The sequence below is a fragment of the Tauraco erythrolophus genome, chromosome 8 (genome assembly GCF_009769465.1).
Source record: "Tauraco erythrolophus isolate bTauEry1 chromosome 8, bTauEry1.pri, whole genome shotgun sequence".
Lineage (NCBI taxonomy): Eukaryota > Metazoa > Chordata > Aves > Musophagiformes > Musophagidae > Tauraco > Tauraco erythrolophus.
This window is the reverse complement of record NC_141472.1, coordinates 15,526,034-15,553,784: the sequence shown is the minus strand read 5'-3', so window position 1 is coordinate 15,553,784 and position 27,751 is coordinate 15,526,034. Positions and strand designations below refer to the sequence as shown.

Below are 27,751 nucleotides of genomic sequence, written 5' to 3'. Positions count from 1 at the left end.
CTATTGTTTGTACAGGACAGCTGCCATAAAATATATGAGATACGCAATCAGATTGAGCTAATTGTGACTTTTAAAGCCTTAGAAGTGAGAAAACTCAAATGAAAGCATACCAGAGTCTTTCATATTCTTGGCTGGTTAATCCTATGGGCCTGATATCACATATAGCACATGCACATATACACAGACACACACACACACACACACATGCAGCCGTACTCTCACACACACAAAAACCCTTTAAACCTTCATGTTCCAGGCCTTGACATTCCTGCTGGCAGCACAGCAGTAAGCACCCTCCCATTGTGCCTGCCCATACTCCTTGCCTTTGTCAGTGCTTAGCTTTCACCTCCAGCCTTGAAGAAGATGGGCAGCTTTGTGGCAAGGGGACTTGAGACATCTTGGTGGGGATGGAGAGAGGGAAGGGACAGAAGTGCACCTCCAAAGGTGGAGGAGATGATAAGGGAGAAAGATCCGGACTGTATTAGTTTTCAGAGGACCATGCAAACATAAAGCTGCCCCATCTTTAATTTTTCAGTGCCATCTGCCACAGATGGTGCAACCTGCAAGATAGTGCAGATCTGTTCATCTTTCCAGGCAGGCAGCTGCTCTTGGGGTTAGCTGGGGAGGATAGTTCAGGGCTGCTTTCCGCTTGGGAGTGAAGTACCCAGACTGTACACTGATTTGCCTATATGTGTCTGCTCCAGACTTCCAGTGCAACGTGCCGCTGGGGATGGAGTCTGGCAGGATCTCCAACATGCAGATCAGTGCCTCGTCCACCTACTCAGATGGACGATGGACCCCTCAACAGAGCCGGCTCAACAGTGACGACAACGGCTGGACCCCCAACGTAGACAGCAACAAAGAGTATCTCCAGGTACGCACGCTTTCCAGCCTCTCTGCTCTTCCCCCACCAAATGGAGCGTCACACTGTTAAACTGACCTTTGACCATAAGGCTTGTTGAATTTTTTATTGCCTCTGTGGCTCATGGGGAGCGAGCAGCAGGGGAGCTGCAGTGCCTCCGTGAAATGCGACAAGCTGGCTCTCCCATTAGCACGCCTGCACGAGGGCTGACTCGACCTGCTGTCCCTCTCTCGCTCCCTCCTTCCTGCCCAAAACCTTGATGGACTTTCCAGCATACTAACAGAGACTAAGGGACCTCGGCCACTTACAAGGGCCACTGACTCCACCACTGGCCTGAGGACCAAAGTCTCCAGGAGGCGTGTGGAAAAACAACTAGAATAACAGTTATCTCATCAGTGATGCAGGGAGCGCGAGCAGGCTGATGTCAGGTAGAGGGCTGACAGAGCAAAGGCTTTCCCTGAGAGCTGGTTAGATCCAGGGCCTCTGTCCACACAGGGCTTCTGGCTGTGTCACATCGCCGTGAGACACTGCTTGCTAAAGGACACTAGCAACGGGAGGTGGTGAATGTCATTGCCTCTAGCAGATGTCTCATTCTTCATTCATGGCAGTGCTACCAAGCCAGCTCTGCTGACCTTTCTCAAGCCACATTGTTTAAAAAAAAAAAAAAGAGCAAGGGAAAACCAGGAGCTGCAGTACTTGCTAATTGGACATCATGCTTTTATTTTACACAGAAAAAGTCAGCCTTTGTCCTGCTTTAATGGACATGAGCTTCTGTGCAGGTCCTGTTGCTTGGTCTGAGACAGGAATAAGGCTTGTGATGATCCCATGTGGACAGACATCAAGATCCTTAGTGCCTTGGGACAAGAGTAACTGTCTGCAAGCATCCTGCTAATGTCAGCCCAAGGGGTTGGTGCCTGTTGAAATGTGCGACCACACATGCAGTGAGACAGCCTGAATTCCCCCCTTTTCATGTTTCAGAGACAGAGGTGGGAACTAACGAGCCAAACTGGGCTCTCAGGTGGTCACTGTTCTCTCTCTTGTCCCATTTTCCCTTGGAAAGGTGGACCTCCACTTCCTGACTGTGCTCACAGCCATTGCCACACAGGGTGCCATCTCCAGGGAAACCCAGAATGGCTATTATGTCCGCACCTACAAGCTGGAGATTAGCACCAATGGGGAGGACTGGATGATGTACCGACACGGGAAAAACCACAAGGTAAAGGACTTGTTGTCTCTTTTGCATGCACCTTGGTGAGTCTTGCAGCTGGCAGGAGGGAATAAACCAGAGAAATTTTACAGGCCCAGAGGGTTTAATCTGTAAGAGACCCTTTTTCTGATGAGGGCTAAAAGCCTTATGATGCCCTGAGCAGAAATAGTCCTTTCTTCTCTGCACAGCAATGAGGAAATACTATTCCTTGGAAAGCCTGGCTGCTGTTGCGTCTTTCGTAGTGGTGAGAGTATGTTATTTGACTGCAAATGAAGGAGAAAATGCTTTCACAGGCTGTGTTTTGCCATGTAAGATTCATTGAGCATTTATGGCCGTAGCCCCGTCTGCATGCTGGGTTAACAATCACAAAACCACATGAAATTGTAGTTCAGGAGTTATTGAGGCCTGGAAATGAAAGGGCACAAATCCTAAGAGGGGATCACACCATCCCAGAGAACAAAATGAACAATAAATAACAAGGAGCAATTCAGGCTGCCAGAGCTGTGGGATCTGCGCTTGCAGGCGCAGTCGGCAAGGATGTGTTGAGCCCTGGGAGCTGCTGCACCCTCTCGCCATGTTTCTGGGAGGCATGCAGAAATGGGAGTGAGGGGGAGGGAGGGTAAATATGGGTGTTCGGCCCTTCCAAGCCTTGCGGGTGCCGCTGTGTGGCCAGGCAAGGCAAGGTCGAGGTGGTCCACATGGGAGCTTTGGTGTACGGGCAGGGACGTTAAGGCAGCCATGGTGCTGGGCTGGCCCTGCTTTGTCATTTGCCTTGATTGTGTGGTTGTCCCCTGGTTAAGGGCACCTCGGCAAAGCCCTTCCCTGCTCTTCTGTGGTGCCCACCAGCACTGCTGCCATGGCTCAGGTCCTCCCTGTTGTGCTATAATCTGTCTGCGTGAACTTGGTGGCCGGGGTCCCACACACCTCCCCCCAGATGCACGTCCCAGCAATTTCTGCTTGCTCAGTGCTTCTGTTAAATTAGCTGTCTCCTCCCTTTGCTGGCACAGGCACTGCTGGCATGAAAGGCAGTAGCCTGCCTTGTCCAGGATTCACCCAGACATTTCCTTCCCTTCCGGGCCATGTGATTTCCCCTTCCCTGCAAGTGTGTCTCACGGTTCAAATTCACTCTGAATCCTCTGAGTGCAGAGGCCCCTCGCAGGGTCTCATACCTCCAGTATTTGGAGTATTTAAGTTCCTTGTGTGCCAAGTGAGGTGGTGTTAGTCCTATTTTAGAGGTAGGGAAATGGAGGCACAAGGCAGCCCAGCAACCCATAGAAGAGTTGGCAGCCGGGCTCCCTCAGACCTGGGGCGGGCTGGCTCCGTGGCCACAGCTCCTGGCAGAGCTCACGTCTAACCCTCACGCGGTGGCCATGCGCTGATGCAGCGGCTCTGTCCTCTCCCAGGACCCTCTGGCCACGGCAGACCTTGCTGTGAACCAGAGCTGTCTCTCCTCACCCCGGGCACCCCGTGAAAATGGGTGAGTTTGAGGTCTCACTGGGACCATTTATGCAAGCTGAGGCAGATGGGAGATTGGCAACACACTGGACAGAACGATGGGCTAAATACACAGTTCAGTGTTTCAAATAACCACTGGCAATAAATTTACCTTTCGGAGTCTAACCGGAGTGGGAATCTGGCCTGGACAGTGGTTTTAGTCACAGGGGAGAGTAGAGGGTGTAGATCCAGGCGTTGGACTCTCGATCCTCAGCCAGGGTGGAGCAGGACAGCACGGGTGGTTTCAGTGCTGCTGAGCAAATTTACATCACTCCAGCAAGACTCTAAAGCCTGGCTGGTGTCAACCCAAACCACTCCCATAGCCACCTGAATTGCCACCATTTCAGGACTCAGCCCCTGTGTCCTATCTGCTTTTTTCTGCTCTGTTTTCACTCTTCATAAAAAAGAGGAAAAATCAAACCTCTCCTTTTTTACTCCTTTATTCCAGTCTCACTTCGTTCCTGTGTTCTGGCCTCAATTTAGCAGACACTTCCCGAGGCTGGAGGATAAGTAATTGCTTTTTGGTGGCTCACCTACCTTTTGCATCCGGGTGACTGCTTTTGCTCTCCGCCGAATGACCGGCCACCAGCAGCCGAGCTGCAGCGGGGCCAGGGCAAAGCCCGTCACTCGCGGGCCTGGTGCTGGGGGGGCTCTGGCCCCACATTCCCCGCCCGCATTAATCCCCGCCATTCCTGCGTTAGGCAAGCTCCCAGATGTCTGTATTCAAGGTGCAGATTCCTCCCTGCGTCAGTGCGGCGCTCTGCACGGTTCAGGCTGCAACGGTGGAGCGAACGCTGCCAAATAGATTTGTCAAGTCTGCCGCAGCTTGATTTGGTGCCATGAGGAGCGGGGAGGGAGAGGAGGGGGTGGACAGACAGGGACTCTCTATTCCTTTATATACATGCAGATATATACATATATATATATACACACACACACACATATATATATGCACATGCACACATAGACATATGGGGTGTATCAAACACTGCTCTGAATTTCTGCCGGCTGTGTGGGCCAAAAGCAAAGCTCTGCCATGTTATAGGTGGGTCAGCTAACATTTACATCTTCATCAGGGAACTAAAGCATGAGAAAAACAGCGAGTGCAGGAGTGGTGGGTGGCGCTCCCTGCAGAGGATGGGGAGCTCTGACCTCCTCTCTTTTGCTCCCCGCTTCCCTTCCCTCTGGTGTTTGGGAGGAGAGTGGGTCCAGTGTGCTTCGCTGTGCAACGTGGTGGCTCACCTTTGAGTCCCCAGCCACTGGCACTCACAGCGAGGGAAACGGGAAAGGCAGGATGAAGCAGAGGAAAACAAGATTAATACGTGCTCGCAGCAGACAGGGCTGGCTGGGCTGTTTCCGTGCTGAGTGCTGCTGCATTTCTGGGGTGGGGAGGCAGCGGGAAAGCAGCAGCAGGTCTGCAGCTGGCAGGAGAGGAGCCCCACACTCACACCTTCCCCTTCCTACCACAACCCTGCTAGGCTTTCCCCTGCCTGGCAGCCCGCTCCACACAAAGCCCAGCCTAGCACACCCAGATGTCCCAGGGGATGATGCTCTGTCCTTGCCTGGGGCATGGGACCAGGGGGAGAGGCTAACCCAGCTGCCTGGCCGAAGGTGCAGAGCTGTGTTCCTATGTACCTCCTGAAAGGGGAGATGGGGAGGAGAGCAGCCACCACCACATGTTGCCCCACACTCACCCCTTAGTACCCACCAGCATGTACCCATGGGACAGGTCCACACAACCCCTGCCCTAGAAAGATTGTTCTGGCTCTTGCCCTCCCTGTTGCAGCTCCCTCTGTGTCCTCTGGGGTTGAGGGTCCGGGAGGTTATCTTCCAGTCACTGACCCTGATGTTCGTGCCAAGATCTTATCTCGTGGTTTGCAAATGTCTTTAGAAAACAACAACTCATTCTTGAACCCAAGGAAGGAAAAGAGCACCTGGCAGGATTTGACCTTTTGGTTTTGGCCATTTTCTTTGGACAGATTCAACTATGAGGATTTTAACAAAAAACAAAGTGCTCATCCATTCTGATCCACTTCCTTCTTTGTAGGGTCTCAGGTTCCAGCTCCTGTGTGGTCTGAGCTGCTCTGTCTCAGTAACTGCGGAGACCAGCTCATGGGGATCATCTAGTGTGGCAAGGGACTGGGGGACAGGATGGGTTTTCAGGATTTGGGGTGCATTGGGACAGTGATGGGTGCTCTCGCTGCATCCATTGCTCTGTGTGCAAAATGGGAGAATGCAGCTGAAACATTTGCTTTGAGAACATGTAGATGATAATGAATAAGAAGTGGCAGGAAGATCCAGCTGATGTGCATTTTCCATTTCCTGCGTATTTTGACGGCTTTGTGCTTGTTATCAGTTAACCTTCCTGGGTGGTATTTCAGGTGGATGCAAGAAGGCTGGTTGAATTGCTGCAAAGAGCCGAATATCTGAGCTGTGCATGGAGCTGGGGACGTCAGAGGTGATTGGTGCTGGCAGGGCATATTGAGGTTGACTCTTTGGAGACCCTTGTGCCTTCCCTTAGGAGCATTCCTCTGTCCTTTGATTTCTTAATGAGGTCTCCTCTGTTCATTCACCTGGAGAGGGAGAGAAAAGCTTTCAGTCCTGTAGCTTCTTTATTTGGAAAACTCAGTAAAAGCTTGCATGATCAGCCAGAAGGCCACAAGTGCTTCTGCACAGAGACATCGTGGTGCACAGGGTTTGCCCAGAAGCATGCCCAGGTTCTCTCCTGCTTCTGCTGCTTTCACAGGCAGGACAAAGACATCGGGCTTTGGAAAAGGCAGCCCGCACATTCAGCCTTGGTGCAGTACCAGGGGACAATTACAGCTCTGGCTTTCCTAGCAAGGCTGCAGCTTTGTACTTCTGGGCCTGTTACAGGCTAACAGAGTGCCACTTCTTATGTCCCTGGCGACTCCTGGATCTGAGTGGAGCCTCTCAAAGACACAGCGCTGGCAAGCCCAGGCCAGCACACTGTGCCTTGCCCAGGCGGCTGTGCTTCATTGAGTGTTGCCAAGTATCATTTTTCTTTTACCTTCTTGTTCCTAGATTTAATAAATCCAGAACTATCCACCCTCTACTCAAGCCAGAATCCTCCCACCATCAAACATGCCCCATTTTATGCCTTCCCTATCTGACAAGGGGAATAATCTCCCCTACTTTTCTCCTTCATGCTTCTCTGTCTAAATCCTGAAGCCCTAATCCTGTTAGCATGCTCTGTTCCAGGGCTCTGTCTCCCCAGGAGTAACATAATCCTGCAGTAAATCTAGTGGGTCCAGAGAGACACATACATATGGACAAAGGCAGGACTGCTGCCATCCTTGGCCTTCTCCTCTGCCTCTCCCAGCCGCTTTCTTTAGCTCCCCAAGAAATTGCGTAGTGGCCAAGCAGCACAATAAATAAAGCGGGAGAGTCGCCTGCCCCCCCCGACTCGCTGCCTCGTCGACTTCACGGCGCTTTTTGTCTCCCTGTCCTTCACTCCGAACTGCTGTTGGCACAATTCCCATACCCACTGGAACTAATGCAGCTTCAGAAGTCCCCCCATCACCTTGTGGCCATTCCAACGGGTCAGAAATACGACTTGTAAGTGTTGGTGTGGAGCCTGCATGTGTGTGCATGTGGAAAACTTGTCCAATCCTCCTCTAGCCTAGACATCATCTCCCACTACTTGCTTTCTGCAGCAAATTAATTAAGCAGGTCAGCTCTCATTGATTATCAATTTAATTTTAGATGTAGACCTGCCGACTGCACTAAAACGGAAGTAAACATAAAGTATATGGGGAGGGGACGGGCAGCTTTTTGATGCAGCAGTGAAAATGAGTTCCCTTGACTGCTTCTTGGAAGGTGCTTTTAATTTGTTAATGGTTTTCCCATTCGTCTTCTGGCTCCGTCACCCTTCAGCGTGAGTGCGTGTGCATGCGCATGCGTGCTCTCTGCTGAGAGTGTATCTATCTATCTCCCTAGATCACAGCCAGGGATTTTTTTTTCTGCTGGTGTATATTACTGTGACTTCTTATACTTCGATGGCGATATGTTGATTTACACCGTTCGAAGACTTGGCTCAAAATATGCGCTGAGTGGGATGGGAAGCAGAGAGGATGGGAGGAATGGCAATGTTCTATTTTGGTAAGGGGGAAGAAATCTTTGCTTTCTTGGCGCTCCCAATTTCACACATTTTCCTGCTAGTTCTTCCCATGCCGTGAGTGCTAATTCGAGGCAGGATGTAGAGCCTGTTCAAGTCAATGGGACTCTCTCCGTGCTGCACTCAGGCTCTGGGGTCGGCATTTTCAGTGCAGAGAAACCAGCGCTCAGGATCAGAGCCTGGTCAGCAGCGTCGAGACCTGTGGGCTCACGGTGCATTTCCGCTTGGGAAGGAGGCTGAAAGGCCAGGCACGTGGGGGGACCCCACTTCTCTAACAGCAGCACTGAGCACCTGCCCTCTGGAAATGGCCCCTTTCTGCTGTGCTGAACGGGGTGCAAAGCAAAGGCTCACTATGATCTGTTGGGGCTTTTCAGAAACAAGATTCACTGTGACAGATCCTGCCAATGTGGCTGATGCTAGGTCTGAAAAGTCAGGTGCCGTGTCTGCCCTCATAAACTGGCAGTCAGAGTGTTAGGGCCCCGATTCAGAGGTACAGCACTTGTTGAATATGATCTAGCCTGAGGAAATTACTGGGCCCCAAATCTAAAGCAGAATTGAGCTTGCTCTCCTTGGGAGCAGGTGGTTGGGACTAAGGTCCTGCAAGAGATGCTTTCAGCAATGCATGAGGTAGTGATAAAGTTTTTGGGTTCAGTTCTGCTTCTGCTTTCTGTCAAGCTTGACTTTGCAGAAGTCAGCAACAAATGACGCTGGTGTAAATTTGGATTCTGGCCCCTGATGCTCGTATGTGCGAAGTGAGCTAAAAAAGAACAAAACTGGAAATATGTTAAACCAAAAAGAGCAGCAAACCTCATCAGTGACTGTTAAATATGCTGGTTCATATGCAACCTTTGGCTCCTGAAGTCTTCGAACTGCTGATTGTGGGAAGTGAAGAGAGGTTGCCAGGAGAAGACTCCCCCGGGCTTGCTGCACCCGGGCATCTGCTGGGGCCACCATCAGGAGCCGCCCCTTGGGACAGAGGGGCCTTTGGGCTGACCTGACGTGCTGCTTCTCGTGCTAAAATAGTTGCACTGGCTCAGATAAACATTTCCTGTCCTCCGGTGTTAGGTTTAGAGGTAAGGTGTTGTGTGTCAGCTTCTGTGTTGACATAAAGCTGGAGGCTTTGCTGTGGTGTGGAAATGTATCCTTTCAGCCTCTGTGTGTGTATATGTTCCCATAGGTTTACAAGACACACACACACACATGCCTGGAGAGTGTTTCACAGTAACCACTCTTCTTATAGCCCTCCTGCTGGAAAAAACGGTATTTGGTGTCTGCTGAGCAAGGAAGAGGATGGGAAGCGGGGTCAGACAGGCTAAAATAGGATATTAAAAACACATAAACCATGCTGTGTTGCTAAACGGTAGCAGCATGATATATATTCTCCAGATTAGCGTTTCTGCTCAAGTTCACATCATCAACCCCAAATCCCAATTACCAGCCAGGTTTGTAGCCAAGGCCCTTGGGGGGGTGGCTGCTCCCTGCCCTGGCAGGAGTGCCACCATCCCAGGCCAGGTGCTGATGGGCAGGGCAGCCCAGAGCTGGTGCTGGTGCTGCCAACAGCCGCTGTCCCTCTCTGCAAGTGCCCTCTGCTTCTCTCTGAGGTACACTTAGCGGGAGCTCCTGTGCTTAGCACGGCATATGCAGGGTAGGAGCCTGCAGAAGAGCCCAGCCAACATCTCAGTGCAGATGCGAATCCTGACTGAGATCGAAGGATGCTCTAGCTCTGTCCTGAGAGCTTCAGTGCTTGGAGAGAAAGCAGGCAATGCCTGCAGTCTCAGTCTGTGAGCTCTAGTGCTTTATGCTGGGGGCAGAGAAACAGTTGAAAATGACCCTCAGGTTGGGTATTTCCTCTTTTCCCCCTTTTCTTCTTTGCTATGGCTCTGCAGCCTGAAACACAAACACAAGCATCCAGTTCTGGTCCAGTCTGTAAAATAATGGAAAGGAGGGGTGGATCTAACGTCCATCTGGTAGTTATTGATTATGGCCATCTGGTAAGGCAGCAGTCTTTTCGTATCATGTCGGATCATAAACTCCTCCGAAAAGCTGTCTCTGTGTGGCGGGCTGCGTGTGCGCTGGAGAGGCAGGAAAAAGGGGCTGGCTGGGTTGGCAGATTGTCACCCCAGGCAGAGGCAGCATCCTCCCTGCTCGTGCCACTACTCGCACACGATGTTTTCCAGTGCAGCTCGGTGTGAGGACATGTCAGGATGTCAGCCCGTTTACCCACAAAGGGATGGCAAGATCTCGTGCAGCATTTGAGGACATCCAGCCTTTTGCGTTGGAGCGGCTCTAGGTTTGGGGGCAAAGCTTGAAGCAGCTGTGACCCGATAGTCAGAGGTGCCTCGAGGTGTCGTGAGAGGCAGTGGGGCAGCAAGCTCCTGGATCTCCTGCCTGATGGGCGAGTCCATCCACCATGCTGTCCTGCCAGCGGCTCAGCTCTTCCCTGCCTGCCCCTGGGTGCTTACCCTGCCCAGAAAACCTCCCCTCAGTTTTCCCTACTGAGATTATTTCAACTGCTGATCTGGTTATTTCTTTCTGCCTGGAGAGGATGTAACCATATTTGTGCCCCCTCTGCCTTGCAGACATTTCAGGCCAACGAGGATGCCACAGAAGTTGTTCTCAACAAGATCCACAGCCCGGTGCTCACTCGCTTCGTGCGCATCCGTCCTCAGAGCTGGCACAACGGCATCGCCCTGAGGCTGGAGCTGTATGGCTGCCGCATCACAGGTGAGGGTCCCTTCCGCCTCAGCCCTCCTCTCTGTCCCTCTGACAGCCTGTTCCGGGGTGCTGTCCCTGACAGCTGTCATGACTGCTTGGGGTGGGAGTGGTGACACTGTGAGCAGCATGGAGGCACCCATCCCAAGGGATGCACTTGGAGGGACAGGCACCCAGGTCCAGGAGGCAAGGGGGAAGTGCCCAGTGCCAGTGTTGGTTTAGTGCCCAGAGCTTAAACCTGCGGGGAAAGCCAAGAGCACTCCCTTCAACTACCTTAGCTGTTCATGCCCTTTCCTTCCCTACAGATTCGCCCTGCTCCAACTTGCTGGGAATGCTTTCTGGCCTGATCCCTGACTCACAGATCTCAGCATCTTCCATCAGAGGCTATGACTGGTCTCCCAGCATGGCCCGCCTGGTGAGCAGCCGCTTGGGCTGGTTCCCTCGCATCCCCCAAGCCCAGCCCGGGGAGGAATGGCTGCAGGTAGATCTGGGCGTCCCGAAGAACATCAAAGGCGTCATTATCCAGGGGGCTCGTGGAGGGGACAGTGTGACCACCACCGAGTCCCGCTCCTTCGTGAAGAAGTTTAAGGTGGCCTACAGCATGAACGGAAAGGACTGGGACTTCATCCAGGACCCCAAAACAATGCAAGCCAAGGTAGGCACTGCCTGGCATGGCTGCATAATGAGATGTTTCTGTGGTCTTCAGTCTGCCTCATGGGAAATTAGCTTTCTTTCTCCACAGAGACCTTGTGACTTTTGGTTGTCACCATGAAATGCCAGGCTATGTCTCCTGGTCCTGCTCCTAAGCTATACAGAATCATAGAATGGTTAGGGTTGGAAGGGACCTTAAAGATCATCTAGTTCCAACCCCCCTGCCATGGGCAGGGACACCCTCCACTACACCCTAGAGGGTGTAGGTTCCACCTTGTCCCAGGGTTTTCCCTTCATTTCTGATTGTGGACCAGGCCTGGAGATGTGGACATCACCTTCTGATCCTCCCAGCTCCTGCAGGTCAGAGACCACACAATGGTATGTTCAATGATGTTTGACACAAAATAATTACATGTTTTAAGAGGAAAGGTGGTGTTGTTGTGACTTGCACTTTTGGAAGATGAATCACAACTTCTCTTTGGGAAATTTGCTATATGTGAAGTCCCTTTTGCCACACTGATGTGACCCTGAAATTCCCCATGTTTATCCCATATCGCTCTAGTTCCCCATAATCTTTATGTTTAGTGCTATGGGAGTGTCAGGGAGCTTAAGGAATAACTGAATTCTCTGCTACTGCCTGTTCTGTTTTTATGCAAACTCATCTGCCTCTGAAAATCTGGGTAAGTTTTAGTTTTTCCTGATACTATAAATGAGTCTTAGAAGGTCTGATGCTATCTATAGCCCTCTATTTATTCCCCACAGACTTGAGTTCATGCACGTAAGCTGAAAAGCAGCAGTACTTGGACTGGGAGGAAAACTGAGCATTTGCACTACCCTAGAACATGCAGTAGCTTCTTTATTTGCCAAAGGACAAATCTGATCTTATTTATATGTGAAGTTAGCGGATGTTCCCCGGGCTTCCCCTGTGTGGCTTGGATCAGAATCTGACCCCTGTATATAGCACAGAGGCCAAGAGAGATTGTGCAAGTTTCTTAGAAACAGCCTGTCTGGTCCTCTTGAAACTGAGGAGAAGCAGCCCAATTTCTGCTCAGCTGGACTTGGTGGCCTGGAGTTGGACATGTCCTGCCAGACCCAAATTATCAAGTCTGGTGGAGAGCATGTGGGATGCACACATCACTTGCCTTTCTTTCTCTCTCTCTAGCTTTTTGAAGGCAACATCCACTACGATATCCCAGAAGTCCGAAGGTTTGACCCTGTTCCTGCCCAATATATCCGAGTGCACCCAGAGAGGTGGTCCCCAGCAGGAATAGGAATGCGCCTGGAGGTGCTGGGCTGCGACTGGACAGGTAGGAGCCGCGGCGCCTCTGCCCACTGGCTCCACTGGCTCAGGGCCGTGGTGGGTGCTAAACCAGCAAGGTGCAAGTGTAAGGTTCTTTCTTTCCCTGCTGTCCCACCTCAGGGCTATACCATTGCTGGCAGACTGCAGCCATGAAGACAGGGTCTGCAGTGTGGCCCGAGCCTGTCTTTTTATTTGCACCTTAAAAAGAACTGGCCTTGGTGCAGGATGTAGCAGCAATGTTTGGATCCCAATCCAAGCTTTTTCACTGAGCCCCATGTGGAATTTGTCCCCAACTCCCTTCTGCCTCCTTTCAGATCTTTTATCTGGATGTTGTCAGGCTTTCTCACCCTCCATGTTCAACTACATTTGGGCTTTTTAATCCAAATGGATAAAACAAAAGGTAGGAAGAGAAGCAGAGGTGCAGAAGAGGAGTACAGTGACCACTAGAGGTATCTTGAGCTGCCACAATGAGGTTTTGCTGTAAAAACAACTGTTCCTCTCTCATTAAACCTCATGTGGACATCTTTTTGCAGACAAGGTTGGGAATTTAACTCTATGACATCTCTACAACATCCCTAAGACCAGGGAAGTTTGTTCACTTTTGCTCACCTGTTTTTCACAAGTGGTATGCCTTGCAGCCACCATTACTTTTAATATAGAGGTGAAAATGGTCTAACATACTCATTGGGATCAGTAGAGGTTGTGCCTCTGACTCTTCTGAGGCTTGATGGTCATTGATTGCTCCATAGCTTCATCCCCAAAAGCCAAAAATGCACCCAAGAACTCGTTGTGTCTGACGCTAGCTTTTCAGTGCCAGGGGCTAGTTGTTCCTTTTTTTAATCTATTTTAGTTTTTAATAGTGTGCTTAAATCTGAATCTGGTGTCCAGATGTCAGTGATAAAGAGGTATGATTTCCATTTTATAAACACATCTGTAGAAGGCATTTTCTTGTAAGAATTCACATTATAGGAAGCTTAAAAGACACAAAGCTTTTTTCCAACCTGTGACGTGCAGTGAAATGCATTACAAACACTTAACAGCAAATCACAGAACACAAGTACACACAAATAATAATGATAATTTATCACCTTTGAAGTCAATGGCAAATCTCCCCTTGGACTGGGAATCCATTGTAAGTGATCTAAACTTTACATCAAGATTAGATCAACATCATTGTTGTAGGAGAAGCAGGCACCGTGGCTTTCATGCAAGCAGCAGGAGCTGAAGCTCCATGCAGAAGTGGTCGGGCAGCTCCCGCATCGTGACTTCTGGCAGCTCCCAGGAATCTCCAGCTGACAGATCTCGGCAGACTGTTTCTGGCTGGTGCATCACAGCGCTGCATCACTGCTGCAAAGGGAGGCAGTCACACAAGACCTCCAACCGTATACATGTCAGCCCCTCCAAATTAGAGAACAAGAGTTGGTTCCTCAACTTCTTGTGCTATTTTTGGTCCTTTTTTTTTTTTTTTTTTACAGCCATGTCCACGTTGAGTTTCAATATCAACAGCAACAGCCCTTGTTTTTTCCAGGCAGGGTGCTTTATGGTCATTTCCCAGTGTGACTGTCTAATCATTTGCACATTGTAATGTTTAAAACTCAACTGCCAGGTCATAAATATTCATAGCTTTATTGATCTACAAGCATTCAGCTTTGTAATCAGAGCAGGGCTTGTAATCTTGTGGATTCACCATGTTATAAAAAGCATTTATATCCCTGATGCAACCTGGAGAGCGGAGATAGCCCATGGCGTTATCTGCATGCTAAATCCAGGCTGGCTACATGCAGCAGTCCTTGACAACGCCAAGATACAGCCCTTCTTTGATGGGAGGACCCAGGCACATTACAGAAGTGGGTGTGAAAACCCAATTGCACTTGCCTGGGAACAAGATTAAGAGAGGGATTAAAACAAGCTGATTGAAAATATTTCCAAGTGAGGGCCAAAGCCTATGTGCACCCTGCCCAGCTCTTTGTATTTCTTATCAGCAGCAAACATCTTAATTACTGAGTCAAACAGGTAACTTAACAGCAACTGGGCTTACAAACTAGTTGGCTAGTAGCTCAAAAATTGGGAAGCAGGCAGTCAGCAATTGGCTTCTTTCAAAGACCTGCCAGAATTTTTCCTCTGAAGAGCAGAGATTGATGAATGTTCACTTGCAGCTGTTTTTTTCTCCTTTGAAGTCCCAAACATCTGGTTTCAATTGCTCAGTGACTTTGCATTTTGATCAGCAGTTACCACCAGTTGCACAGACACTTGCTGGGCCAGGGAGAGAGAAAGCGAGCAAGCAAGACCTCTCTTTTTCACTTTCCATTTCAAACATCACGTTGTCCTCCCTGCTATTTTCATTATCTCTTGTAACCATCATGTCGCAGCTCTGCCATGGTAACTGATTTTTCAAGATACATTTCTGCAGCTTGTCCAGGGCAATGCAACACCGTTGATTTACATCCGCTCAACATCTGTGTCCCGCGTGAGACTTGGCTTTCAAGGTCCTTCCACATTGTCACATTTCAGCTGTAAATCTCAATATACAAGAACAACAACCTGAAAAAATGTACCAGCTCTAAATAACTTGCAGCTTTTGATATGTTGCCTTCACCTGCTGCTTTTTTTTTTCTTTTCTTTTTTATGACATTTTTCTGTGCCTGGCTGCTTGCAATTTGCTTCTTGGTTGCATTTGGAGTTTTATGGGGTTGTAACAAATTTGAACTTACAAATTAAAAGACTTTGAGGTTATTTGGTATTTTACCCTGAACAACAGACAGCCACTGGGGGGGAAAAAAAAAAGTGAAAAGACCCTGAGAGTTTATGTGCAACATGTTTAATAACAGGAAAATAAAAAGACAGAAAGGAACCTATGGAAAATATTCAATGTATTTAGCCATTTCCTCCTGCCTCTGGCTTTATTAAATGATATCCTGAAGGGTGCCGACAAAGAAACACAATCACGCATAACTGAGCAAAGCAGCCTCTTTTTAAAAGCGGAAAGAATCAAGCCTGCTGTACTCCAGTTAACACACCCGTAAAAGGAGAGACTGCTGGAACGTAATGTCGTTTACTGTTGATCTTAATATCCTTCCCTTTCTTGCTTAAATTTCCCCAGACACCTGCTCGGAGGTTGTTTCACACGGGCCATGTTGGAGAGAGGGAAATTGGACGGAGACCCTTTGAAAGCGTAGTCAGAAGCCTGGAGTGTGAAACCAGATGCTTTCTGCAGTGAGCCAGAGTGTGCTAGGGGATCCTCTGGGTCCATTTGAGGTTATGTCATTTGTGGGTTTGAGTGACTTGCTTTATAAATTGACAGAATTGGTGAGAATGTTGTGTGTGGTTTTTTAACATCATAAGCCTTTATGAAAGAAAAAGATGTTCTGCCTGTGATCTCTCTTATCCAATAATAACAGCTAAGCAGATTGCCAACACCAGTGTAGATGAAAAAATTAAGAGAAAAAGTAGCATGTATGTCTAGAGGAGAGCCTTGTCCAATGGGAACTCTAAATCAAAGGAAATCCCGTATGGAAACAGCCAGTTCACTTGAAGTTCAAACCATGCTGACATTTGTAGCACGTGGAAATTTCATGGTATTCCTGTTCTATCTCTTCCTGCCATTATAAGATCATGAGAAAAAGATTTTTCGGCTTTGTTTCCTCCTACCTGGGCTTTTTGTACTGTCTATTGCAAATAGTGTCTCTGCTCCATTTTTTTCAGATGTAAAGCCCACTGCAGAGACACTGGTTCCCACTCTGAAGAGCGAAGAGACCACCACCCCATACCCAACTGATGAAGAGGCAACCGAGTGTGGTGACAGCTGTGGAGAAGAGGAGGGTATGTATCAGAGCAGCACATCTTTATGTCAATAAATGATAGGTTAGGAGCTAAGCAAATAGCCTTATCTTCCCATTAGCTCCTATAAATGGGGCCGATTCCTGGAAAGCTTAGGGTAATATTATTAGTGATAGCCCAAGATTGAAAAAAAAACAACAAACAAAACCTGCCAAAATCTGATAAGTTATATCAAGAAAGGATGCAAGAGCAAGAGATAGCAGCTAATTCAGTCCCTAGGGTACGAGACTTGAAGAGCTGCACTCCCAGCTTCCTTACATGACCTGAAGAAACTCACTTAGTGCCCTGTTTAGAGCCACCTCCCTTCCAGATCCCCTTGGCTGGGTGTCATAAATTCGGAAGGTGATTCAGGAGAGAGGTTCAGACTGCCTGGTACATAGGGCTCCCTTTGCAGAGGTCACAACTGCAGGAGTAAATCACGACATGTAGAGAAGGCTGATGTCCTGAACACCTATCTGTTAAAGATCATCTTCCCTAATATCAGCTGCTTAAAATTTAGGACAGTCTGGGCTCCTTGTGCAGGCAGCAGAGAGAGGGAACACTAACGCCAGGCAGGAGCACATCTCCCGCAGTCTTAGATGGCTGTCAGATGTGCAGGGAATGGTTTGGTATCTGTGGCACTCGCCTATGTCTTCTGACTATAGAAGAGGCTGGTGTTAGTTTAGACTACATGCTGTGCTTGTTAGAGCCAGTTCTGGGGGGCACTAATCTTCTCTGCCTCAGATCCCTACCTGTAAAAGCAGATGTCATATTCTTCTGCTCCTTGCAAGGGGGATGTGAGCATCTAAAGCTTGTGAAATATCTGGATTAAGGGGAGAAGGCATGGCAGAGCTGAGCAGGGTTAGTCGTACAGTGCAGTGTGCAGGAGATGCACACCCCTGGGCACGACAGCAGAGCCTGGGCCTCAGCACTGGGGCTGGGGCATTTACACAAGAATTTCAACGAGAAATCTCATGAGGAAAAACTGTCTTTTGAGATAGCTCTTAGGACTTCTGTCACTTCAGCTTCCAGTCCCAGAGAAAAAATTAATGGGTTTTAAAATAAATAAATTAAAAAAAGAACATTAATTGACTTTTTCACACCTCCCATCGGGATTCTGCTGTAGTTCAGTTCTGGAAATGCAAGTTGCAGAAGTAGCTCAAAGGGCCTGATTCGCATTGCTTTGCCTCAGTGATAAGCCTGTGCAACCCTGCTACCGTTGAGGCACTTGGGAAGCTGCTGAGAGGAAATTTAGGCCAGTAATAGTCTCTGCAACAACACGATTCCTGGGTGCAGTCCAGGGCAAAAGAGTGAGCGGAGTATGCCATGGAGCATGGAACCAGCCTCCCCGATAGCTTCCCTCAGATTTAGCAACAATTTTCGTTCTCATACTCCATAAACAATGACTGTGTTTCTCTGGACAATGAGATTTATAACAGCCAAACAGAAACAATGCTGCTCTCCAGGGTATGAGATTAGATTGGAATAAAAGGATCCATGATCTGCATTGTTTCATTTCTAAGTGAGAGCATGTAAAGAAAGTCCTCTGCCCCTCGCAGCAAAGTTCCCCTGATGCCCATCGCTTGAGTCACTCACCTCCTTCTGGCTATCGCTCACTTTGTGAACACTGTGATTTAAAACTTCCTCTTTGCTCAGGAAAAACCCAGCCTATAATTGGGCTCTGACGTATGTGTCCGCTGAGTGCTTGGGACGGTCTCAGACCATTTCTGCAGCCTCCGTGCCGTATGGCTGCTTCCCCGACCAAAGGAGCCAGCAGCTGCCTCGCTGCTACATGCAGCCCCTGGCATGTGCCCTCCTGCCCACAGACCTGTCTCTGCAGGAAGGCTCTCCAGAGCTTTTGAAGCTGTTGACACAGGGGAATTAGCTCTGCTCCTGTTTCACAGATGAAAGTTAAATTACTCGCCCAAAGACCATGTGGTGAGTCCATAGCGGAGCTAGAAATAGAGGCTTGTTCCTTTCGTTCAGAATCCAAAAGCTTGATCTCATGGTGGCCCCATGTTTCCCCTGGTAGCATTTCCACAGGAAGGTAGGAAGTGGTGAGTGACAGCTTGCCACGTTGACAGACAGCTCCCGTCTGGTGCAAGTGGCTAGATCTGTCACTCAGAAGCTGGGTTTCTGGAGCACTTGAGATTCTCCTTTTGGAGCCAGAGCAGGAACTGATGAGCACAGGGCACTCAGGAAGCACTCTTCCCTGACATTTAAGAAGGCATTTAATATTTGACTGCTCTAGGGCATGAAGAGAAGGTGCTGATTAGAGTCTGGAAGCATTTGGTACTTGCTTTTATATTTGCTTAGTTTGGTGGATTAGCTGCAGGACATGGTGTGAGCATTTTGATGATGCAGAACTTAAGGCTGATCCCTGGAGCTGACGAAATGTGAGATAGGTTAAAAGCATCAGTGTGAGTGAGATTTCATGCTTTCTTCAGTATTTATGGCTTCTCAGCTATTTTAGTTTTGGGTTGTTTTTTAATAGCAACCTTCATGGGTAGGTCATGTTTTAATCCAACTTTATTTTGCTTCTATTTCTCTTTATAAGATTTCCGTCTCCCTGCGAACTTCAACTGCAACTTTGATCTCCCTGAAGACCTCTGTGGTTGGTCACACGACTTGGCAACGGGTTATACGTGGTCTTTTCAGCCTGCAAGAACTTGGATTGGCAACTCTGAACCAAGCCCTGAGACTGTGCCTGGTAAGATGGTTAATATCATACCAAAGCAGGGAAGAGGGAGCTGATGGGGCTTTCTCTGTGTGAACAGTATGACTGATTATTGCACAGCTATCAAGAGTTGTGAACGCTGTGCAGAGCTGAACATTTTCTTTTGCAGAAGCTTTCAGATGCTTTGCTTTATGGTTCATGACCTCTTTATAGAACGATGACCACTGGTACTGAATTATACTAACTGACCTCTTGAGGTAGCCTTGAATTGGACATTGGGCTTTGAATCCCCTGTGACTGTGTAGCTTAGTCCGGGCTTTGTTCCACATCCTGATCCAAATGTCGCCTGTAGGACCCAATGCTTTTCCCCCAGAATGCATTTCCTCTTTTGTTAGAGATGAATTTCTTCCTCCCATATGTTGCTCGAATTGCCTATAGTCTTCAGCTATTCTGCACTCTGGGCTTGCATAGGCTGGATTTCAGCCTACTCCAAATGAAAGATGAGCTAAGCCCTAAGAATGCAGAAATATGCCAGCTTCTTGCTGTTTGACTTTTGCTCTTTTTCTCTTCTGTGCTTTGGAAGCAGAAGATTTGCATGAGTGTGGCGGAGCCTAATTTATGGAGGACTTCACTAAGATGTGCTGGCATGGGTTGGAAGGGAGCCTGCCTCTGGCAGTGTGGTTGATACATCAAGTTCTTCAGCTTCACATCTTGGAACTCGCCCCGGGACTAGTGCCCTTTCCTTGCCCTCATTGACTTTGTGGCATGGGTGGCACAAAAAACATTTGCCAATTTCCTTATAACAGTAGATTATGTCACCATAACATCACTTCTCTTTACTGTCAGTCATTGTTTAAGGAACTCAAGGCTCCCCGAGGGAGAGCTGGCTGATCTTACCTGGCTCAGCTCTGCCCTGATGCCCAGTGACTCCAGTGTCTGCATGCCATGCGCCCAGGGAGCCGTGAATGCTGTGGGCTCCTCCCCGCCCTTCCCTCAGTAAGGTTGAGTCTCGAGATGCAAACATGCGTGTGAACCTGTTAGCCACCTGGCAGAGGCGCTGGCCAGATTGGCAGTGCCGCCAGCCAGTTGGAAAGCCGTGAAGCCAACACCTGGTAGGCAGTGCTAAAGAGGAAAATATGTATTCCAGAAACATATGGGAAGAGGAGAATCTGCTACATCTCCACACACAAATCACCCCCACACAAATGCACACATCATTTCTCTCTTCAGCTCCTGAGGTGCTTGGCATTTTTCTAAGAGACGCAGTAATGCTGTAAGCACAGCCTATATGGACATCTGACAAATTCTTTGGCGTGACATAGGTCACAGTGTCTGCTACGGAGAAAAACATTTTCATATTTCAAGTGTTTATCTCTTCAGCATTTGAGTGCTTTAGAAGATTAATATCTGGAGCTCAGTGGAGCCTCAGGCAACAGGAGAGAACACTTACATCCAGCCCCAGACTTAATAACCCTCCCCATCTCATTTGCTGTAATAATGTTTAATTAATATAAGCCTCCTGCAAGTAGGATAAAAATTACTTATTTTTATAACTCAGACTCAATTTTTCATTTCATTTCCTCTCCCCCGAGTCTCCCTACAATTGGTTGGCCATAGTTACTTAGAAGACTCCATTGTATGTGCGCACACATGTGTGTATGCGTGCACAGCCCGGGAGAGGCTGGTGCTGCCTCACACAGCTCAGCACGCAATTCTAGTTTCACCCTTATCCTACCCTTTCTTCTCTTTCTTAGTTAGTTATGAATTGCAAAACCTCGTCACTGCAGCCCGGAGGGTGTTTTCCTGCTGAGTTCGGTGATCTGGTTATGAGCCAGCGTGGAGAGCTCTCCCTTACAGTGCTGTGCAGGGCCAGGCACCAAAGCACCGCCGGGTGCAAGGCAAGCGCTCGCGCCCTGCCTGGCGAGTCACGGGCTGTACGGGCAGAGGAAGGGCAGGAGGCAGCAGCTCCAGGGTGTCGAAGTGACTTGCCCACGGCAGTGGAGGAAATCAGCAGCAGGTACAAGGCACAGGCTGAGGGATGGTTGTTGGCACTGCCATGGGATCAGCCTCCTGGCTGGGTCGGGCAGGGACATGCTCTCCCGGCAGCCGGGCCACTGCCTTGCCCACGCAGCACAGCGCAGGGCTGCAGAGGGGCCGGCGTGCGACGGCGTTGCTGCCTTGCCTCGCCTTGCTTTGGTCCTGCTCTTAGAAATTAAGAAGACACGACAGAAAAAGAAACAACTATTTGCTTTTTTCCTCTCCGCGCAGCTTTTGAAAGCAACTCGAGAAACATGAAAAAGAGGCGATGCCAGCCCCTCGGCAGGGACAGAATCGAAGCATTGTTTGGTTCTCACTCCTCCGTTCTTCCCCTGCCTTTCCCTCGCACTCCCTCCAGCACTTTGTTTCTGCTTAGAAAATTCATCCTCAGACTCCAGGGAGCGAGGAATGAAAAGCCCTTGTTCAGGGTGGTCTTTTCTTGTGAATTCCCCACCCCAGGGTGAGCAGTTGGGTGAAGGAGAGCAGCTGTGCTTGGTTTAGGGGCAGGGCAAAAGCTGACGGGAACTCAAAGCCGCTGGAGCCCAATTTACTCTGATTTAAAGGTGCTGGCCCTGGCTGGGGGCCGTGGCTGCTCCATGGTAGTAAGGCAATGCACTGTGCCTTTAAGATCCATGTGGGATGTGTTTCTATTTCTTCTGAAAAATGGCAAAACAAAAATTAAAATTAAAAAGGAAAAAAATAATAATGAAAGGAGGAGCCCTGGCTCAGTCTACATGAGAGAGAGAGGGGGAAGGAAATGACCATGGTGAAATATCCTCTGTGAGGCACTTGATTAGAAAAGTCTGCTGAGAGACAGGCCTGAATTCCTCAGATATCTCCCGATTTCATTTTATGCACTGCATGCAATTCCTCCTTGTCTTTGGCGCGGAGAACTTCTTCTCGAGACTGACAAGACACCCACTGCTCTCATTCCACTATTTTTATTTCCAAGATACTCTTTCAGGCAGCTCTGCATTTCTTTTTTTAGCCCTGTGTTCCTTGGGCTCTTCGCACCATGGATTAGCTCCACGTCCTCTCTCGCAGGCTCCTGTTACACGTCTGGGGACCCCGTTGGTGAAAGTGGACCCAAAGTGCCCAGCTCAGCAGAAACCCAGCATCATTCTAGCTGTTACCCTGCCCTTTGCAAGCGTAAAAATACTGTTGCTCCCTTTTCCGTGCCCCCATGAGAGACTGCCAGGATTTTTCCCTCTATGGATTTTCAGATGCTTTCTATCCTTAGAAAGATTCCCTTCAGCTGCACCTAGCAAGCTTCGAGGAGCAACAAGTTCAGGTTTCAATGAAGTTTCATCTCTCCTCCGGCCGCACGCAATGGCAATGTGCCATTGATGTCGAGACAAGAGGTCTTAAGACCTGAAAATAAATCTGGGTTAGTAAGTTGGGCACCTCAGCTCTTCACCATCTTTGATCCCAAAGGGTGTAAAGATCCTGGGTTGTATCCTTAGCTGGTAGGTGCAGTTGCGTTGTTCACAGTGATGCTACGCTAATAAGCCAGCACTGAAAACCTACAATTTGTGTGTTTTGCCCATTTTTTTCCCCTTTTCTTTTTCTTGCCATCATTAAGTAAATACTATGTGGTCCTAGAAGAGCGCTGGGAGGTCTGTGCCCCTACCATGCGCTGCTTCTCATTCAGAGCCTCGGCAGCATTGTGAGCCCCGTGTTGTTCAGATGTTGGCAGCTGTACACGCACGCAGAAAAGGAAGCGATTTTAACCTTGCAGCTCTCCCGACTGCATAGCTCTTGGGCTGGGCTGCAAAAACCCACCGAGAGCTTCTGTTGTGGGCTGTGGCCTCACTGGCTTTGAGGGTCAGGAATGCTGCTCGTACGGGTTGCAGGCGCTGCAGGGAAAGGTTTATTTGTTTCAAAGCGTTTCCAGTGGAGGAATGTTTGTAGTGCTCTGAAGTTTCGTAAGAGCTTTATTTTTTAAGGAAAACAAATGTTGAGCTGTTTTTAAGCTGGTGGTGACCCTTTACCATTCCTGTGTTTTTCCCATGGGATGTTTAAAAGGGAAAGTTTCATATTTTTCCTGCAATCCATGAGAACTTCTGACTGAAGGCCTTGATCCTGCTCTGTCCAAACCAGCGGAAAGGTTTTCATGGTGTTAATGGAGCAGGGCTGGACTGAACTGGGTCTGCACTTAGTCTCATGTGACTTACTCTCAGGGCTTGTGCCCTGGGGACACATTTTGACCTCTAGAGTCAACCCTGCCCCCTTTGAAGTAGAAGGGAGTTTTGCATGTGGGGTGGTGTGAAAGTCAAGCGCTTCTGTGCAACGAGTGAGCAGCTGCACGCTGTGGGAAGGAGACTACATACCCAGCTATGTCTCTCCTCACTCCCCCCATGCATGGTGCAGATTGCCTCTCAGCGAGGCTGTACGCGGCTCTCCTGACCCTCGTTCACACAGTAAGGACAACAAACCCTAAACGGTCATTCATGCCTTGGCTGCCCGCAGCATGGTAGAGCTGGGACGCCCCGGCACTCACATCACGGGAGGTTTGCCAGGCTGTGCAAGTGCCTTGGCCGTGGGCTAAGGCCAGGCTGTGGCCATCCCCAGGCCCACACTGTCTTTCCTAAGAGAAGGATCAGAGCGTCGATCCATCCCTGCGTTGCCAGCAAAGCTCTCGCTTGCTCGGGCTGGGCTGGAGACAGAGGAGAAGAAACCATTCCTCTGGGGCTCACCTGTTCTTTGGTGCTCGCCTCTCTGAGTCCTTAGTCACTTTTTGGACCCAAAACCCAGCGGCACACACTGTCTGTAAAACCGTGCTGGAACGCTCTCTGGAAAGCAAGACGCCGTCTCTCAAATCTCAGCGGGTGCATCACTCCCTCGCTTCGCAGCACTGACGCAGCTCAGCCTGTGAGTCACAGGGCCCTGTTCGGCAAAGGACGCGCGCGCGAGCAAGCCACCACGTGCAGGTTGATGCCTTTAATTGTGCGTGCACAGATGCTGGGCGCGGGTGGGTCTGCGCACACCCTTTCATGTAGGGGCATGCCGGGTGCCTGCCAGGCTGGCGGTGGATGCTGCGCGGTGGCAAGCAGCTCACTTAGCATAAATGTCAGGCTCTAATTGGCATTTGGTTTGTCAGGGACACCGTGCCCTCCCCGCGCTCCCCGGGGGAGGCAGCGGGACTCACAATTACGCCGCGCTGTTGAGGACGTGAGGCTTAATTAAGAGAGAGGATGTAATGGGCCGTCCATTAGAAAGGCTCCGGAGAGCAGGCGGAGGGGCTTGGTTCTGGACAGGTGTGGGGTTTTATGCCTTTTCATGGACTGATTTAGAGACTGAAATGGCAAGGACTTGGCAGGCTAATTAACACATAATCAAAATTGAGGGGATTTTCCAGCAGACACAGTGATCTAGTTAATATAAATATTAGTTTAACAGAGGATTGATTTCCGCTCGTAAATGAAAGTCTGTCGTTGAGGAGAAGCCTGTCACTGAAATTACGGTGTCAGCCTTTTGAGGTCAATTTGCATGATTTTCAAAAAAAAAAATTAAAAATATAATAACCATCCATTTTCAATCTGCATATTCATGCAGCTGACACCCCCCTGCTACCAGAGCACCCTGCAGTCGTGAGGGGACCTGAGCTGATCTGCTCTCCAGGAAAGGCAAGGGCCAATGCAGCCTCAAGCGCACACATCCCAAAAGGACGGCAGGATCTTACCCTGCTGGGGCGTCTCCTCAGCCCTGGCATGGCATGGTCAGAGGTGGCATTTGGGGCTGTGCAGGCAGTGGGCAGGGCCCGGAGCAGAGATGTCACCTATGGGATTTGGCAGACAAGAGGTGGCTGCTGGTGGGCTGCAGCGCTGCCACTAGAACACACTGTGAAACAAGCTCTGTGATGAAGAAGAGCGCGGTGACCTTTGGAGGGACGTAAGTGAAGGCAGTTCAGCGTGGGTCCTGCGTAGGAGCAGCAGCTGTAACTCAACGATATCCAGTGAGGAGGAAATGCGGAGGGAATCTGAAATCTTGGTAATTGCTTGTGTACATCCTGCCTGACATGTATTGCTGGAAAACCTCCAGATGTGCTGCTGAGACCAATGAGGGAAGGTGGTTTTCTTGGGAGAGGGGGTGAGACGTGCAAGACCCAAGTACAGGCAGGCTGACCTTGCAGAGGGGGCAGCTGCCGTGGCTCGTGCTTGCAGCCTGACCCGAACCGCGAGGCTTCATCCCCTGCTGCCCCTAATGTCCTCTCAGATGGCTTGCTAGCAGGAGGGGACAGGCACGCCAAGAGGAAACTGCGTTGGCCAGATGGTTTGTTTGCAGGGCCCGGCTGGTGATTTATCCGGGACTCACTGCCGTGAACATACAAGTGACTGCCGTCGTTTGGCTGGGGATGGTTGCGTGTTCACACTCCTCTGGCTCCCCTACATCCAGATGATCCCATAAATCTTCCGTGAGATTTATGCCGTAGCATCGGTTGCAAAAACAGCAGTAGGTTAAAATGCCTGAGCAGGTTTGTCCTGCGTTTTTTGAGCCAGCACTTTGATCTACCAGTGCCATTTCAGTGGGGGATGTAGCTGCTGTGTTAGCTGGAATAGAGGCTGCAAAGCAAAGTTCTGGGAAAGAGATTAAAATGCATTTCTGATCCTGGAAGAATTGATCAGCTCATCGTTGCAAGGCTCCCTTCAAGTGTTTTAGCAGGGGAAATCAGCCTTTCAGGTGCTTTCTGTGCCAAAGGCTTCCATTTACTGTATCAAACAGAGCGACTACTGGAACCACTGGGCTCCCACACACTGTTCCAACAATTAACGCCACAGTGCCCTTGTTCAGTCAATCACAGCATATTCGCGGGGCTTTTCAGAAGGTCCAACTAGCCATTAGAGTGATCCAACCTTTTCATCTTCAAATCACACAGAAAGTTGTGTCTGCTTGCACTCCGCTCTTCATTCCAGAAGCTCCTGCTACCAGGAGCAGGAGTGCATGGTACCCAAACATGCTGCCACTTGCAGGGGAGCAGCTGGGTTCTTCACCCAAAGACTGAGCCTCCCTGCAGCCCTTGGGATTGCCAGCAGGTCCTGGAGAGCTCTGGGGGCCCCAGCAAGCGCTGGGCAGGGAGCACAGAAGATGCAGGGCTTGGGAGGGCTCCCGCAGTGCTGAAAGAGCCTATGTAACCACACAGGGGGGCATTGTTTTTGGATGCGATTCAGGAGTTTCTTTGGTTTCACAGCCTGATAGGAATGGCAACAAATCGGAGGTCGGTGTCATCCCTGGTGGGAGGAATGTGACTCGGAGGCACACGGGCTCTTTCGCTGAAGCAGCAGAGGCAGCAATGCTGAGTAGCACCGGCTCCCAGGGAGGGATGCGGATCGTGGAGGGTGTCTAGCTGCACAATTCACGTAGTCCCCTGTGGTCAGCTGCAGGCTTTGGGTGGATCCAAGGGTGGCTGTGGGCTTTGGGTGGATCCAAGGGTTGCTCAAATCCTTGCACTCAGTCAGGCTGCCTAAAGGCACCATAAGTCAGCCTTGAACTCTGAGGATCTGGATTTGATCTTTCGTGAGCCTGACTGGTGCTTTCACTAAGGATTTGCCTGTGAGACCATTTCAGCTGTGAGATAATTGTATGATCATAGTCTGATTTGCTCTTCCACCTTGTTCGTTGTTGCTGCTTTTTTCTTGTTGTTGTTGCTTTTTCCTTTGAAGAGGCTTGTAGTGAATTACAGAAAGAGGATTTTAATTTGGGAGACCTTGATGACTTATTATGCCTTATTGCTCCTTAGGCATGGAGTACAGCTTGTTCTTTTTTCTTCATCCACTTGTTTATCTCCCACATCTCCTCCACCACCACTACCACTCTGAGGTAAATCACAAGATCACTCTTCCATTAGGGAACGGCATGGTACTTTTTCAAGTGATTCACTCAAGCAGGAGTGGGCAAACATGCTTTCATCTTTTTTTCTGCTACTATTTGTTGGCATAAAGTGCCAAGTGGCCCAAGTACATTTCATAGGTGCTGGAAAATATTGCTGGAAAATGTCACTCCTTCTTTATGTGGCCGATCAGGGACAGATTCGTCCTTCACGCAGCAACATCAACGAAAGTTCATATGGAGTGGACACGCTTTTGCAATATTTTGATCGTACATCCCAGGAGTAGAGTGACGGCAAATCTTTCTGCTGTCTTGTCCTAAATTTATTTTAGAAAGCTGTGTAGCTCACAGAGGTTGGTTTCAGCCCAGCTCTCTGGCAGTGACAAACTTGCGGCAGGGCCAGTGGCTGTGCAACCACTGATACATCTCCCTTAAGCTGGGATGTCACCAGATTGTAGCAGCGAGGTCAGCTGCCGTTTTCTAGGTGGGACCTGTCTTTCGATGCTTGGGAACTGGGCTCTAGGTTCCAGTCTCTCTGATTTAAGTTTTGGAGATGTTTTGGGTGCACTTTGCAAACATTCTCAGTGCAGACGCTGCTCTTCTGCCATTGTTGTGGGCACTGAAGCCACAGAGGGAGCAGGGCAAGCAGGAGGCAGGCTGCTGCTCAGAGCTTTGCCTGTCAAGGGAAGGGACGCAACAGACCTTCAGGTGTGATCCTGGGGCAGAGGTAACCCCGCTGGGCTGCAGGAGGACTCGCAGTGCTGGCATGAAGCACCAGTGCCCACTCTGTAGCAAGAGCAAGCGTGTTCATCCCTCTGTTGAGTGGAACGCAAAATACAGCAGTATCTGTCACTGGTCTGTCTGTGTCACCATGCACTGCAGGCACTGCAGCTGGAGCAAGCCAAGGGTCTCTGTCCTGCCGTGAGTCATGATGGGAGGGGGAAGGTGAGGATCAGATCAGCCACACGCTTGGCTTTCAGTCTGTGCTAAGGGACTTCAGGCATCCAAGCTGCAAATGGGGAGCTCCTTGAGGA

The 27,751-nt window shown here is 49.6% G+C and overlaps 1 protein-coding gene across 1 annotated transcript in view; it reads left to right on the top strand.

The window, feature by feature from the left end:
- NRP2 (neuropilin 2) overlaps nt 1-27,751 on the top strand; it is an 86,971-nt gene that overhangs the window by 35,764 nt on the left and 23,456 nt on the right. The window contains exons 6-12 of the mRNA XM_086615514.1: nt 705-874; nt 1,923-2,078; nt 10,278-10,422; nt 10,716-11,065; nt 12,224-12,368; nt 16,064-16,180; nt 18,735-18,887. Of these exons, the coding sequence (XP_086471640.1) occupies nt 705-874; nt 1,923-2,078; nt 10,278-10,422; nt 10,716-11,065; nt 12,224-12,368; nt 16,064-16,180; nt 18,735-18,887 (1,236 nt within the window). The remainder of the gene's footprint in view (nt 1-704; nt 875-1,922; nt 2,079-10,277; nt 10,423-10,715; nt 11,066-12,223; nt 12,369-16,063; nt 16,181-18,734; nt 18,888-27,751) is intronic.